This window comes from Schistocerca cancellata, chromosome 5 (genome assembly GCF_023864275.1).
Source record: "Schistocerca cancellata isolate TAMUIC-IGC-003103 chromosome 5, iqSchCanc2.1, whole genome shotgun sequence".
Classification (NCBI taxonomy): domain Eukaryota; kingdom Metazoa; phylum Arthropoda; class Insecta; order Orthoptera; family Acrididae; genus Schistocerca; species Schistocerca cancellata.
Window position 1 is genome coordinate 228349773 of NC_064630.1, and position 16683 is coordinate 228366455.

The following is a 16683-nucleotide window of genomic DNA, read 5'->3' on the forward strand; positions in this document are numbered from 1 at the left end:
TCTGAAAAGGTTGGTGGTCTCTTCGTCAAATTTTTGGCTGGTAAGTTCCAAGGATTCTTGTAACAGAACTTTAGTGAATAGAGATATCACGTCGAAGCTCACCAGTATGTCAGATTCCTTAAGCGCAAGGTTGTTGATGCGTCCCAGGAAATCCACGGAGTTACGGATATGGTGTGTACATCTCCCAACGTAAGGGCTAAGCAGTTGTTTGAGGTGCTTGGCGAGAAGGTACGCTGGGGCACCAATATTGCTGACAATGGGACGTAACGGAATCGTTTCCTTGTGCACCTTCGGCAGTCCTTAAAGTCTAGGAGGAACAGCAGACCTCGGGCATAGCTTCTTGGTAATCTCGTCAGGGAAGCTGGAATCCTTAAGAGGCACCAGAGTCTTTCTCTCGACCCTCTTGGTAGGATCGGTGTCAATCTTGCGGTATGGGCTGTCACCAAGTAGGCCCCGCATCTTCTCAGCATAATCCTGTTCGGATAGGAACATTGTTATGTTGCCGTTGTCTGCAGGTGATATTACTATGTCAGGATCTTCTCTTGGCTCCCGTATGGCGGCCCTCTCCCTGTGGGAGATGTTCGGTTTCATCAGCTTTGTTTTGGTTAGAACCCTGCTGGTTTCGCCACGTTATGCATCAGATAGTTTTCACATGAGTGGCGTTCTCAACCCCCCCCCCCCCCCGCACCCCCTCACTCTCACTTGAGGGGGTCCCCGTTTCCAGTCGCTCAACCGCCTCCCGCTCCCACAGCACCGCCTGTGTCTGCCGCGGCGGTCTCTCGCCCTGTTCCGGAAGCGGGTCGTTTCCATCCAGCACTCGTCACTCACGGTTCAGTTTCTTGGCCCCCCTCGTGTCCGTCCGTCTGCCCGTCTCCACAGTACCGTCCATGCCTGCCGTGCCGTGTTTTCGTGACACACAGTCAACTATGCCAGCTGCCGCTACTATGGATTCGCTCGCCTGATTTAAATCTGGGCCTACCGCGCCGGCCTTTGACTTAACCACAGTCCACCTGCTACCCCAGGAGACACCGAAACCACCGTTGTCACCCCCTCCTGGCCGCCTGCCGAAGCTACCGCCCTTATGCGAGGACAAACCGGCATTGTGGTTCGCGCTCATCGAGCATCTGTTTGAGTTACATCATGTGTCTGACGACAACTCAAAGTTTCTTTGCCTCATCACACACCTCTACGACCACTCAGATTTGATTTTTGACCTGCTCCTTTCGCCGCCACCTGCACCAAAATACGAGTTTGCAAAGAAGACTATAATGGAACGACTTGCCTGCTCGCCATAATAGTAAATAATCAAGATTCTCTACAAGGAGCACCTGAAGGAACACACCCCCTCACAGCTATGGCGCCACCTTTGATTGCTCTTGAACGAGCATACGGTGCCTGACGCCACGCTATGGGCTGTGTGGTCTGCCAAACTACCTACTGATCTACAGATCCATCTGTTACCACACTCATTCGAGTCCATCGGCTCCAGCCTACACATCGCTGACCAGCTGTATTCACTGTACATCAGCCAGTTCATTCCACACCGTTCATCGGCGCAGCCACGCCTGCATACCGACCTTCAGCCAGCAGAGGCAGGGCTCACTCCACCGTCATCTCGTCTACTTCTGGCAGCGTCGGCTCACTCTCTCCGTTGTCCTTGCCGACTGCAGGAACTGAGAGACGCCGAGTCCTGCGGGGAACCTAACAGGCGTCCTCTTACATTACACCATGAGCGAGCTCAGAAGATTGATGGGTCGGTAATTTTATGGGAGGCTGTGGTCTTCCTGAACATCAGGACCTTGGGCGTCTTCCAAAAGGCGGGAAGTGTTGGTGTTTTAGTATGGCATTCGTTATGTGTGTTAGGTATTCAGTGTCAATTCCTTAAATAATCAGTGGTTTACTGGTAATTAATAAAATGCAAAGAGCTTATGATCCAACTAAAAACGTTTGCCTCAAGGATTGCAGTTCTAGAAATAACAAAACTAAAACAAGGTCAGAATGTTTATATGCGTGTGAAGCTTTAATATACACTCCTGGAAATAGAAAAAAGAACACATTGACACCGGTGTGTCAGACCCACCATACTTGCTCTGGACACTGCGAGAGGGCTGTACAAGCAATGATCACACGCACGGCACAGCGGACACACCAGGAACCGCGGTGTTGGCCGTCGAATGGCACTAGCTGCGCAGCATTTGTGCACCGCCGCCGTCAGTGTCAGCCAGTTTGCCATGGCATACGGAGCTCCATCGCAGTCTTTAACACTGGTAGCATGCCGCGACAGCGTGGACGTGAACTGTATGTGCAGTTGACGGACTTTGAGCGAGGGTGTATAGTGGGCATGCGGGAGGCCGAGTGGACGTACCGCCGAATTGCTCAACACGTGGGGCGTGAGGTCTCCACAGTACATCGATGTTGTCGCCAGTGGTCGGCGAAAGGTGCACGTGCCCGTCGACCTGGGACCGGACCGCAGCGACGCACGGATGCACGCCAAGACCGTAGGATCCTACGCAGTGCCGAACGGGACCGCACCGCCACTTCCCAGCAAATTAGGGACACTGTTGCTCCTGGGGTATCGGCGAGGACCATTCGCAACCGTCTCCATGAAGCTGGGCTACGGTCCCGCACACCGTTAGGCCGTCTTCCGCTCACGCCCCAACATCGTGCAGCCCGCCTCCAGTGGTGTCGCGACAGGCGTGAATGGAGGGACGAATGGAGACGTGTCGTCTTCAGCGATGAGAGTCGCTTCTGCCTTGGTGCCAATGATGGTCGTATGCGTGTTTGGCGCCGTGCAGGTGAGCGCCACAATCAGGACTGCATACGACCGAGGCACACAGGGCCAACACCCGGCATCATGGTGTGGGGAGCGATCCCCTACACTGGCCGTACACCACTGGTGATCGTCGAGGGGACACTGAATAGTGCACGGTACATCCAAACCGTCATCGAACCCATCGTTCTACCATTCCTAGACCGGCAAGGGAACTTGCTGTTCCAACAGGACAATGCACGTCCGCATGTATCCCGTGCCACCCAACGTGCTCAACTACCCTGGCCAGCAAGATCTCCGGATCTGTCCCCCATTGAGCATGTTTGGGACTGGATGAAGCGTTGTCTCACGCGGTCTGCACGTCCAGCACGAACGCTGGTCCAACTGAGGCGCCAGGTGGAAATGGCATGGCAAGCCGTTCCACAGGACTACATCCAGCATCTCTACGATCGTCTCCATGGGAGAATAGCAGCCTGCATTGCTGCGAAAGGTGGATATACACTGTACTAGTGCCGACATTGTGCATGCTCTGTTGCCTGTGTCTATGTACCTGTGGTTCTGTCAGTGTGATCATGTGATGTATCTGACCCCAGGAATGTGTCAATAAAGTTTCCCCTTCCTGGGACAATGAATTCACGGTGTTCTTATTTCAATTTCCAGGAGTGTAGAACTGCAAGCTAGCTCGACTAGAGATGGTATAAAGACAAATTGTTGAACACAAACAAAAGAGTTGTAAAATGAGAAGCAATGACATGATTCACTGAAATATGCATAAATCATTAGACATCAAGCAAAGTAATGTTACCCTTTTTGAACACTTCCACCAAATCTATGAGGTCAGGTTAACAAAACCAACATTTCTGAATTTCTGGAAAAAGACAAAGATAGCGTGGATCGCAGGACTACGGAAAAAAATTAAAAAACAAATCAAATACTCAGAAGCAACAAACCAAAATTTGTTTAGAACTAGGGTTTCCAATTTGGGTCTTCAGGCTAGGTGAAAAAATCAAGGAAGAGAGAGAAAGAGAGAGAGGACAACTATTGGCAACAAAGGAAACAGTGAGGTAAGTAGAGGAACTGAGGTTCTGAATGTTCCTAGCAGATTAATACAGTGATGAGAAAAATCTCAAGGACTCTGGAAGAAGATTTTACTGTATCCTCTGTGTTTTGTTATGCATCAATAGCTTGAACGATGATAGCATTTTTTAGAACCATATGGGGATTCTGTTACATTAAAGTTCTTATTTGTGATCATGCCATGTTACAATGTGAGGACGTGTTGAAAAGTAATGCCTCTGAATTTTTGTCCTGCACTCAATATTGGTTTAGGTATTACATGTCATGTATATAGCTCAGTCAGCTTTCCTGCTTGACTGACACAAATCCAATCCTCTGCCACTAGAGGGCTCCACATTGTGCAGTGTAACATGGCAGTGTGCAATGTACCTATTTTGGTGCATGAGAAACAGTGTGCTGTAATTGAGAAAACTGAAACATTAATTCATAGAGTTTGTCCACACATGGAGCATCCTCTCCTTCAGCATGACATTGCCAGGCCATACATGAGCCCTGTGATAAATGCAACAATAAGACACATTGGGTTTACTGTTATTGTTCATCCTCCATACAGTCCCAACTTGACCTGTCTGACTTTCCTCTGTTTCCAAAACTTGGAGAATACCTTCAACGACTTCACTTTGATAGTAAGCAAGTGGTGCAAGCAGAGATGAGTTGTGGCTCCATCAATAAAAGCAAACATTCTACAGTGAGAGATTCAAACTGGTCTCTCATTTGGAGAAATGTGTTTATCACCAGGGTGACTACATTGAGAAACAGATACGTAGACACAAAGAATAAGGATGTAGAGTGTTAATAAAGTCTGTTTTATTTAAAAAGCTTTAAGAGTTTCCACATTAAAAAATCAGAGGCATTACTTTTCAGCAAAACATTGTATATATAATCTGTTCCAGGCCTGACACTTTTATTGAAATTTATTTTATTTTGCAGCTTGCTGCTAGTGGAGGTCCCACAGAAGATCATAGCACTTATCCTACTAATATTGTTGGAGTTTCTACAAAAGCTAATGTCAGTGATCCAATCATCAAGAATATATCAGCTTTTGCACTGCCTACAATTGATAGCAGATTAGATGGAACTTTCAAGATAGCTCGAATTGTCAGTGCAGAATTTCGGGTAAAGAAAAAACTCAACTTCAAAATATGATTCTAACATTCGGAAGTGCTGGAGTTAATGTGGTGCAATTTCAGTCTGTCATTTTTATTGCTATTAATTATCAAGAACGTATCTGTTTAATCTCTTAAAATAAAATACTCTTGTGTGTTACTGAATGGTACTACTGATCTATCAGGTTATTATTATTGTGACCAACAATAGTAATCCCCCTCTTATTCTTTACAGTTAGCTGCATAAAAATATCAATTATTACTGAAGAAGTTCTATTAAGGTTATTTTAATGGATAATCATGAGTCTTATTTGTGAAAATTTTGCTGCTGCTGTATTAATGAACTGCTGCAAGTATACCTCTTGCAAATGCTTCTCAATGATTTTCACTGAAGTGATGAGGTTCATTTGGAGGAGTTTTTTAGTAATATCAGTAGCCTATATCTTTTATTTAGAACTAGACATCTTGCAAGAATCATTCTGTTAAAATGCCTCCTTTTTTAATATTGTTTTTATATAACACCATGGTTACCAGTTTTCTTCTCTAAAGTGTGTATTTTCCTTTGGTTTTATTCTATTTCTGAAGGTTGCAAACTTTCCATTGTTGTCACTCCTATTAAATATTTTAAATTCATTTTTATGAAAGTATGTATGTCACTATGATGTTTTGTTGGAAATTGCCACAGTGGGACTATGTTGTGCAAAACAAAAGTGAATTATTACAAAAAAATAAAATTAATAGTACTATTTATTTAAATCATGTAGTATCGCTATTGGTTTCAAGATGACAGAGGCGTTCCCATATGTCTGTGCATGTTTAAAATTAGATGTACCATGTGCTATGCAATTGATGTGATTCTTGAGTTTCTCCCGGCGTATTTGATAATCAAAATATCCACGGGTGTGCTGCCGGTCTATAGAGTCCAACGGGCACAGTATTTCGGCGATCATACATGTCGCCATCATCAGGTGAACTGACGGACTGAGCTCCTGTGAACGTGCCGGCACGGAGATCCGTACGCTATGGCTGCTCAGAGGGAACTGCGTTCGGTCGCGGCGGCGGCCGATTTAAATACCCTCCGCCCGCGGCGCGCTCCCTCCACCGTCCGCGCCCCGCGCCACGGTCGCGCGGTGGAACAGATTGCGACGGCGTCTGAGATGACGTCGGTGTGATGGCTCTGTCCGCCGTGGTCGTCACAACTATACGTTTGCTAGATTTACTCTTGATTAACCCAATCGCTGGTTCCCAAGCCTTGCTTAAGATTATAGCCACAGTCACGGTTTATGAGGCCGTCATTGGTGCGAATTTCGATGGCCTCTCTAACAACGCTGTCCCAGTATCTCGACGTCTGTACCAGAATCCTCGTGTGGTCATACTCCATGGCGTGGTTTTCCGACAAACAATGTTCAGCGACCGCCGACTTGCTCGGATACATCAGTCGAGTGTGCCTCTGGTGTTCACGGCATCGATCCTCGACGGTACGCATCGTCTGACAAATATACGACTTGCCACATTGACACGGAATCTGGTACACGCCGGCCTTCCTCAAACCGAGGTCATCTTTGGCGCTCCCCACCAGTGCACGAGTTTTATTTGGAGGACAAAACACAGTTCTGACCTGGTGTTTCTTCAGAATGCGGCCGATTTTCCCCGAGAGTGCGCCTGTGTATGGAATAAATGCAGTGCCTACCTCCTCCCTCGTGACTTCATCCATCTCAACAGGTTGTGCTGCAGTGGTTGGGCGGAGAGCACGTTGAATCTGCCACTCTGAGTACCCATTTTTTCGAAATACAGTTCTCAGGTGTTCCAATTCCTGGGGTAGACTCTCTGCGTCAGAGATAGTGCGCGCGCTATGTACTAGAGTTTTAAGCACTCCGTTCCTCTGTGAAGGGTGGTGGCAGCTGTCTGCGTGCAAATACAGATCAGTGTGCGTTGTCTTCCGATACACCCCATGACCTAGGGTGCCGTCAGCCCTTCTCTTGACCAAGACGTCAAGGAAAGGTAATTTACCCTCCGTTTCTGTCTCCATAGTGAATTTGATGTTGGGGTGTGTGGAGTTTAGATGTGTAAGGAAGTCAAGGAGTTTATCCATACCATGTTGCCAGATGACGAACGTGTCGTCCACGTAACGGAAAAAGCAAGTAGGTTTCCATACGGATGACGACAGGGCTTCCTCCTCGAAGTTCTCCATGTACAAATTCGCTACCACTGGTGAGAGTGGGCTACCCATGGCGACTCCCTCCGTTTGTTCGTAGTATTCTCCATTAAAAAGAAAATACGTGGAAGTCAAGACATGCCTAAAAAATTCAGTGGTCTTCTCGTCAAACTTCTGACTAATCAATTCTAGTGACTCTCGAAGGGGTACCCTCGTAAACAAGGAAACGACGTCAAAACTCACCATGATATCTGACTCATCCAACCTGAAGCTATCAAGGCGTTTAACAAAATCCACGGAATTACGGATGTGATGAGGGCATTTACCCACATAAGGACTTAATATTCCCGTCAGGTATTTGGCCAACAAATATGTAGGTGCCCTGATGTTGCTGACAATGGGGCGTAATGGTACCCCATCTTTGTGAACCTTCGGGAGTCCATATAGTCTAGGCCGTACCGGACCTTGGGGTAACAATTTCTTAGCGTCACCCTCCGGTAAATCTGCGTCCTTGAGAAGCGCCCTCGTCTTGTTCTCCACCTTCTTTGTAGGGTCAACGCTGATCTTCCGGTAGGAATCGTCATTTAGCAGGCTCTGCATCTTATCAGCGTAGTCCTTATGGGAGACAACAACTGTAGCATTGCCTCTGTCAGCCGGTAAGACAACAACTTCAGAGCACTCACTCAGATCACGAATGGCCGCCCTCTCTTTACTGCTGATATTTGACTTCATCGGCTTGGATTTCGTCAACGCACGACAAGTTTCAAGACGTATTTCCTCGGCTGATTCTGGCGGAAGTCGAGCTGCAACCTGTTCAACAGCACTAACAATTTCTGCGACCGGAGTGAACTTGGGGGTGGGAGCGAAGTTGAGACCTTTCTGCAAAACCGAGAACGCATCATCAGTCAACAAAATGCCACTCAAATTGATGACAGTCTTGCACGGAACCTGCAGAGATGGTTTGTCAAGGAGACGTGAGAACTTAGCTGTTTGACGTCCCGTATCCTTCTTATGGGCGGAATCAGCTGACACACAGGTGACACCATCAATCCAATCCCAGGAAAAAGAAGTGAACTTACTAGACAGTTGCAAATGTAGTTTGAGTAATTCCTGTGAGATAAACTCAAGGCTCCGGCGGGTGAATTGCACTCTCTCACGTACCAATGCGAGGCTGGCTCATTTCTTGATTCTCTTAGCTGCTGCAGAATCGATGTGATGCATAACCTTAGCTAAGTTAGCTGATCTGTATTTGCACGCAGACAGCTGCCACCACCCTTCACAGAGGAACGGGGTACTTAAAACTCTAGTACATAGCGCGCGCACTATCTCTGACGCAGAGAGTCTACCCCAGGAATTGGAACACCTGAGAACTGTATTTCGAAAAAATGGGTACTCAGAGTGGCAGATTCAACGTGCTCTCCGCCCAACCACTGCAGCACAACCTGTTGAGATGGATGAAGTCACGAGGGAGGAGGTAGGCACTGCATTTATTCCATACACAGGCGCACTCTCGGGGAAAATCGCCCGCATTCTGAAGAAACACCAGGTCAGAACTGTGTTTTGTCCTCCAAATAAAACTCGTGCACTGGTGGGGAGCGCCAAAGATGACCTTGGTTTGAGGAAGGCCGGCGTGTACCAGATTCCGTGTCAATGTGGCAAGTCGTATATTGGTCAGACGATGCGTACCGTCGAGGATCGATGCCGTGAACACCAGAGGCACACTCGACTGATGTATCCGAGCAAGTCGGCGGTCGCTGAACATTGTTTGTCGGAAAATCACGCCATGGAGTATGACCGCACGAGGATTCTGGTACAGACGTCGAGATACTGGGACAGCGTTGTTAGAGAGGCCATCGAAATTCGCACCAATGACGACCTCATAAACCGTGACTGTGGCTATAATCTTAAGCAAGGCTTGGGAACCAGCGATTGGGTTAATCAAGAGTAAATCTAGCAAACGTATAGTTGTGACGACCACAGCGGACAGAGCCATCACACCGACGTCATCTCAGACGCCGTCGCAATCTGTTCCACCACGCGACCGTGGCGCGGGGCGCGGACGGTGGAGGGAGCGCGCCGCGGGCGGAGGGTATTTAAATCGGCCGCCGCCGCGACCGAACGCAGTTCCCTCTGAGCAGCCATAGCGTACGGATCTCCGTGCCGGCACGTTCACAGGAGCTCAGTCCGTCAGTTCACCTGATGATGGCGACATGTATGATCGCCGAAATATTGTGCCCGTTGGACACTATAGACCGGCAGCACACCCGTGGATATTTTGATTATGCAACTGATGTTTGTTTTTGCCACAACAAAAAAAAGTAAACATCACATGTACAATATATGTTACATGCAGTTTTAAATATGAACACCCATCCGGATATGAATATGTTGGTGCAGTATCATTAATGGCACTATTTGTTTTTAATAAATGGTGTTACTAACAGCAGTTGGCTACTTAGATAGTTTCATGTTCCATGAATAAGTTGCATGATAATTCATAATGGTATGAAATAAGTCATTGCATGTTCACATTACAAGTTATTGTTATTATTAATAATATTATATATATTTTTAAATACACAGATGTGAGTTAACTACTCCAACCCACCATCTTTTACACTTTACAATAACAGAAATTCTTCCATGGAATATAAGGAGTTGGTTGATGTTTTTACTTTTTTGTAAGAATTAACCTGTATAAGTCAAAATACTTGTCAAACACCCTTATCTGAATAATGAGCCAGCACATGGATTCTGTAAAGCTTTTGATTTATTTTTCTGCAACATAATCATAGTTTATGGGTTACAAAGGTTATGTAAATTCACAGTGAGATCACACACAACTCAAACTAAAGGGAGATACACAATCAACTTGTACATCATTACAACAAGATGCTCGAGCTTTCTATGCTCTTGATCTGTATCACTTTCTCGAAGGCAATACTTGTAACGCCTCTGTACTCTGAGAAGTCTTGTGTATCAGTGTAGTTGGGTGTTCACAATGCAGATATGTATCAAATGGATCATAGATTGGGAGTACGAAGCACGAAGCACAGCAGGCCCATAAAGTTTATTTATATAAATTTATTTAGCTTTGGAAGCACAACTTGTGCATGCTTGCCAGGACTGTGGTCTCAGGTCTGTTTTTTTTCAAAATCCAGTATTATGTTAATTGACTGCTTATAAAACCTACATATGGTATATGCCTTTCACTGCATTCTAAAGATAGTCTCAGGGGTTAACCTGTTTTGAAGTGTTTTTTTTTCCATCTGTGTGATAGGAAATACTTACAAAACTTGAGCAACCACCCGTTGTCTGTGCTCTGAAACATAAATTTCTCTCCTATATGCCATTTAGTTTTCTCAATGATCCTGAAATAGTGACACTCATTCAGCTAATACCTAATCAGTGGAGCCTTATCTGCACATGCGTGACAGTGCATGGACCACAATGTTACAAAAATTAAAAAAAATAAATAAATAAAAACTAAAAATAAAAATGTGATTTTTCTGGGAGTCATATGTGGGTTCAGTTAATTACAGAGATAAAAGGTCAAATGTTTTAGCCCTTGGCCTAGTGTCCATTTGTATACACATCAGAAGAAAGGGCATAATGTAGCACAGGGTCAAAATTTAAACATTAGACACTTCCTCCAGACCAAGCAAATTGAGGATGTTGGTTGCTTCTCTGCATTATAATAATCAGTAGTTCTGCATACACACTGACTGGATCACAATGGTAAAAGTCAACCATCAGGCAAGAAATGATATTACTGCTCATATGACACCTTTTGGAATTTATCCATCATCAGATATCCACAGGCAATTGCTGCACGTGTATATGGTTTTTCTGCTTATATGTGAAACAAAGATTTGCATAACTTTGTCACATTTATATTCTTTTGCAATAGGTGTAGTTTAGGACAGGCCTTAGGAAGCTTTTAAAAGCACCATTTTTTCATGGACAGTTCCTGAGAAATCCCAAAAAACCATGACTTTTGGGTACCAAATGTACTGATTGTGAGGATAGCCATGTCTATTATTTCTGTTCATGGCATATTGTAGAAATTTTCACCATCTATTCTTATGATGATATTCTTAGGAACTTAGAAACTTTTTTTTATATCATTATCAAGATCAGGAAGTTCAAAGTTACCATCTTTATGCACATAAAATATGCATGTAATATCTGGCCTGAGGAATAAATGTAATTTTAACCAATGTAACACTTGGCAAGAGATGTGGGGTCATTCTGAGGTCATTGCAAGGATTCTGAGTACAGAAAACTATGTTTCTAGTTGGCTTTTTTCGACAATGAGTGGTGCCATGTGGCAGTGTAAGCACCTTACAAAAATTTATTTTGTCATATTACATTCTTTGTACTTGCAAATCAAACACCACGTTTTTTGGTATACTGTAGGTGTAGCCTAAAAATGTTGTGCACTTTTATGTAAAGTAGTGTGCAGGGAACTTTCATTTGATGGGAGACGATTTTGTGTTAACCTTATATTATGCTTTCCAATGGCCTTGCTGCAGTTGTAACACCAGTTCCTATCAGATCACTGAAGGTAAGAGCTGTTGGGCTTGGCTAGCACTTGGATGGGTGACTGTCTGAGTCTGCCAAGTGCCGTTGGCAAGGGGGGAGCACTGAGCCTTTGTGAGACCAATTGAGGAGTTATTTAGCTGAGAAGTAGTGGTTCTGGTCACAAAAACTGACAATGTCCAGGAGAACGGTGTGCTGACCACATGCCTCTCCATATCCACATCCAATGACCTGTATCAGCTGAGGATGGCATGGCAGTCAGTCGGTACTGTTGGGCCTTCCGAGACCTTCTCAGACAGAGTTATTTTAGGCTTACTTATTTCTTGTTTATACATGCCAAAGTATGTAAATGTGCAGAAGTATATAAATAAACTGTCAAAACTCTACTGACCTATAGAATTCTTTTTATAAAAGCAGCATACCCTGGTGTGGCAGGAGAAAGAAGGGAAGCAGTTGAAAAATGCTACTACTGGAGAACAAAAAGGTGAATATGCTCCTCTTTAAAGGGCTCTGACAGAAAAAAGCGGAACCAGCCATCACAATCCTGGGTCTATCTATCTCACCAAAAATTTTGGCATGTGAACATATTCACACTTTTTTGTGCTAAAGAGAGTAGCAGAGAGACAGTGGCAGTAAAAGAGAGGGGAGACAGAGAGGAAGAGAGATGAGACAGTTATGGTCAGAGAGAGAAAGTGGCCATGTCAGAGAAAGAGAGCTATATGAAGACAATTGAAGTGGGAGCCAAAGAGAGAGGAGACATTGGAAATGAAAAAGATGAGTGGAGACCATACTTAGGTTTGAGGGGGGGGGGGGGGGGGGGGGTGCACCCATCCAGACCAATGAAATTTAAAATGAAAAAATTTGATCATGCTGCCCCATCCCATACACTCACGTGTTAAAATTGACTGCTCTAGGAATTGAAACCCCCACACCATTCCATCCCTGAGGGCATGTGTGGAGAGGAGACAATGGTTGTTGAAGAGAAGGACAGCAGACTGTAAGTGAGAAAGAAAGAGACAGTGAAAATGGGAGAGAGAAAGAATGGGGCAAAGACAATGGCAGTGAGGCAGAGTCATGGAGAAGGAGACAGTGGTATGGATCAATGAGAGAAATGGTTGAAGACTTTTGACAGTGAAACAGGTAGATAAGAGAAAGTGCCGACTGGAGAAAAAGCATGTGACACTGGGAGAGAGACGTATATAGACAGTGCAGTGAGAGGGAGATACTGAGTATGAAGGTTTCACTAAAAAACTAAAACTAAAAAAAGACTGTGTCCAAACAGTCCATGAAGGCCCAATGGTACTGACCAGCTGTCATGTTGTCCTCAGTCCACAGGTGTCACTGGATGCGGATATGGAGGGCATGTGGTCAGCACACCACATTCCCGGCTGTATGTCAGGTTATGAAATCGGAGCTGCTACTCTTCTCAGTCAAGTAGGTCCTCAGTTTACCTCACAAGGGCTGAGTACACCCCACTTGCCAACAGCATTAAGCAGACTGGGTGGGTACCTGTCCAAGCACTAGCCCAGCCCAACAGCGTTTAACTTCGGTGATTTAATGGGAACCGATGTTACTACTGTGGCAAGGCCGTTGGTGAAAGTTTCACTACAGAGGGAAACAAGGGGAAAAGGATTGAGAATGTTCTGTGTTAGGAGTACAAATTTGTTTGCCTGCTAAATTTTTGGTGAGGAAGGCAGAATGAGGACTGATGCAGCTGATTTTGCACGTATGTTAGAGTCTTTTAAAGAGGAGCATATTTGCCTTTTGTCCTCTGACATCTGCATTTTTCAACTGGTGGCTAATGTTTCAATACCAGTATTGTTCATGATCCCCAGACAGAATTTTACTACCAGATGGCTTCTGTTTTCCCAACCACAGTTACAACTAAAGGCTTCAATGTACTTTACACCTGGTGGTCATGTTAGGAGGAATCTCAGTAAGCAAGAAAATGGTTTTTGATGATCTCAATGATGCTCATACAGTCTCTTAATCCATTTCACCCAATAAATTTGTTTGTGATTTTCCCTAACATTACGAATGAAAGCTTACTCCCTAAAGTGTTGTCAAGTTCAAAGTCCATACCAAAATCCGTATTTATTGCTTCCAAATCACAGTGTGCCATTTGAGAGTGACAACAAGAACAGTAGGGCTATGCAGTTATCTCTATTGTCAACTGAGAAAAACTGATGAAATGAGACCTTGTAGTTGGTTCTCCTGCTAAATCTCTGCACCCACTGGATTCCCAACTTACCTTCCTCATTCTCTCAACAAAAAACACACACACTCCCAAATCTATACAAACAGAAACCACATCTAGCTCCATTGGCTTCTAAGTGTTTCGTCCAAACAAATTTGAAAAATATAGACATTGCAATTACCAAAGGAGAACTTCAGATTACTTCAAAAAATCAAAAAGCTCTTTTAGACACACTTAGACTTAGCCACAAGCTTTGGTGCACGCATTGTAGTGCAGTGGTTATAATTCTTGGCTGATGTGTTGTGGGTTGTCAGTTCAAACCATACCTCCAACAGTTAATTGTTATTTAGTATTCACCTTTTTGTGGAAGGATCTTGAAATATGTTTATATATTCTAAAATATTTGGTGTTTGTATAAATATCTGGACTATCCCCCCAGGAATAATTCTTGTTCAGACAGCAAGTGATAAACATGCTTTCACTTCTGTGTTGTACTTCACTGATGACCCTACTTTTGGATTTGGACTTGATTGTGGCTATGACATGACATTGTTTGGTGGAGATGCCGAATGCTTCAGAATATCTACATCACAATGGCTCCAGTAAGGCAGTGTAAAAGATGTCGCCTGCATGGACAGAAATGGATTACAAGTGCTGCCTTTGGTTGTTGATGGATATAACTGCAGCAAATTAGCAAAGAAGCTCTGTGTGAAATTGTTCCCTAACAGCTCACTCACCTGCATATCTTTTGTCACAGGCATTGAACTCCTTTTCTTACAGAAGGTGTTTCATTGCCTGGTAAGGAATTGATTTACAAAAGGGGCATTAAGGAAGTTGCAGATGATGAAAGTCAGGATAATCTAGAGAAGCATAGATTCAAAAACAGATATGAATGAGAGTTATCTCTGTCACAAGATTCCATAAATTGTCATTCACATAATGTAGCCACTGGGTGAGCAATGGACATGCTGTAGGGCAAGTTGATAGCACGCAAGTTCTCACAGCAAAACAGTCTTCAGAATAAAGATCAGTCCCCAGAGAGAGCACAGAAATAAAATAATAGGTATCACAATTACAGAAGAAACTAACCATTGGTCATGCTTATGGTAACAGTAACAGGGGTCAGGAAAAACAGCTTACCATGCTACATGCTGATCTGCAGGACCAGTATCTTGTGGTGCAGATGTATCAATAGTACAGTCACAATCATTGTAACAATGTGCCTAGTAACTCTAAATATTATGAGTGGTTCATGGGTGACTAACCTAGGCTGTTTCCAAGATAATGGGAAGCACTGGCCACTAAATGCAGATAACTGCCTTACACCAAGCCTTACAGTGTTGACACCTGTAGAAACTGCAATGGAATGGGCTGGAGAGCTGCTCCCAAGGTTATTTAAAGACTGGTCAATAGGCTAAGGTGCACCTTCATGGCACAGAACTGGCACAAAGTCTCAGAACTTGGGAGAACTCTGTATGCCTCCACCTGTGCATGGCTTCAACAGTGATTCTAAGCAATGTCCAAAAACTGAGCTAGATTGTGCTGTCATTTGCATTTTTTATTTTAGTTAAACAGGGAATGTTAAATTTGTCATTCTCCCTTCAAGTGATGGTCCCCTATGTAGACAGTACCTTATTACTGTCTGTGGAGTTGGGAAAATTAATTTAGCAGTATCAAATCAGTAATTATATTTGATGTCTTATTAATTAATTAATGAACTGGTCTAGGTTAGGTATCAGCTTACTCAGAATTTTATTTGGAATACGAATCTTGATCAGATTTAAAGGATTAATTTTAACACTCTCTCTTCCTTTGTGGTGAGGACTGGTCTGGACAGATGCTGTGGTCTTGTCAAGTGTGTTTTATGTTTGACCAAGTTACTGCATTACAGCTGCCTCCTCAAGTGTACAATTTGGGCAACAGCTGCCCTAAGAGAAAACAGAGACCTTTTCAACTCCAGTACACAACAACAACAAAAAACACACAAATTAAGACACTTAATAAATAAGACTAAAACTTTTTAGTGAATGGTACCTAGCAGAACTACCTCTGTACACAATATTATATAAAATAATTCCTCAGCCTAAGTACAATTTTCCCTCTATACTGCCTCCATCTATTTTTACAGTTTTTAATTTCGTTGTGAGAAGGAGGTCAGTGTGACCTATGGGGACCCTTCCCATAGACAATATTTATCAGCGCTGTAATGACTATCATTAACTTGACCCAGATCATGACACTAAATTAAAACATTAGTTTTACTGGATGAATTACTGGACAAGAACTCAATGGGCCCTTTAATTTTACACTAAACTCTGGCACTCACAACTCCTGGTCAGGTGAACAGAAGGACACATCCTGCTGTTGACTCTGTCGGCAGGGGATAATTGGAGAGCAGGTTGGTCAGTCCTTTAACTAACCAAAGCAGCGATCACTACCCTTCACGACTGCACTGATCACATCCCAGTGACAGGAGCAGCACCCTTTTGTCAATGGCTCTGAAACACCACTCCAGTGCCTCACACCATTGTTGCCTACTGACCTGTGACCTCGTGAGGCATGTGCTTGCTGCAAGCTGCCACCACTTTGTAATAAGCCATCTGGTTAGTACTTCAAACACACCAAAGACTTGTGTTTTTGGCATTCTCTGAGGGAGGAGCCAGCAACAGGATATATATGGTGACCCAGTTGCGGAACGTTCTCTCATAGTCTTCAGCTGTCACAGTAAAACCTTAGATTAGATTAGATTAGATTCAGTTTTCATTCCATAAACCCAAAAATGAGATGATTCTTGTGGGTGTGGAACAAGTCAGAAAGTATAACATAAAAAACATGA

At 44.2% G+C, this 16683-nt stretch overlaps 2 protein-coding genes and 1 pseudogene across 16 annotated transcripts in view; all 3 read left to right on the forward strand.

Annotated features, from left to right (window-relative positions):
- The window catches only part of LOC126188844 (uncharacterized), a 2133693-nt gene that overhangs the window by 1383030 nt on the left and 733980 nt on the right, over nt 1–16683 (forward strand). The window lies entirely within an intron of this gene.
- The window catches only part of LOC126188847 (uncharacterized), a 102267-nt gene that overhangs the window by 13979 nt on the left and 71605 nt on the right, over nt 1–16683 (forward strand). For both annotated transcript variants that reach the window (XM_049930489.1, XM_049930490.1), the window contains exon 2: nt 4778–4963. In XM_049930489.1, coding sequence (XP_049786446.1) covers nt 4778–4963 — 186 coding nt within the window. The remainder of the gene's footprint in view (nt 1–4777; nt 4964–16683) is intronic.
- On the forward strand, nt 11625–11743 carry LOC126189062 (5S ribosomal RNA; annotated as a pseudogene).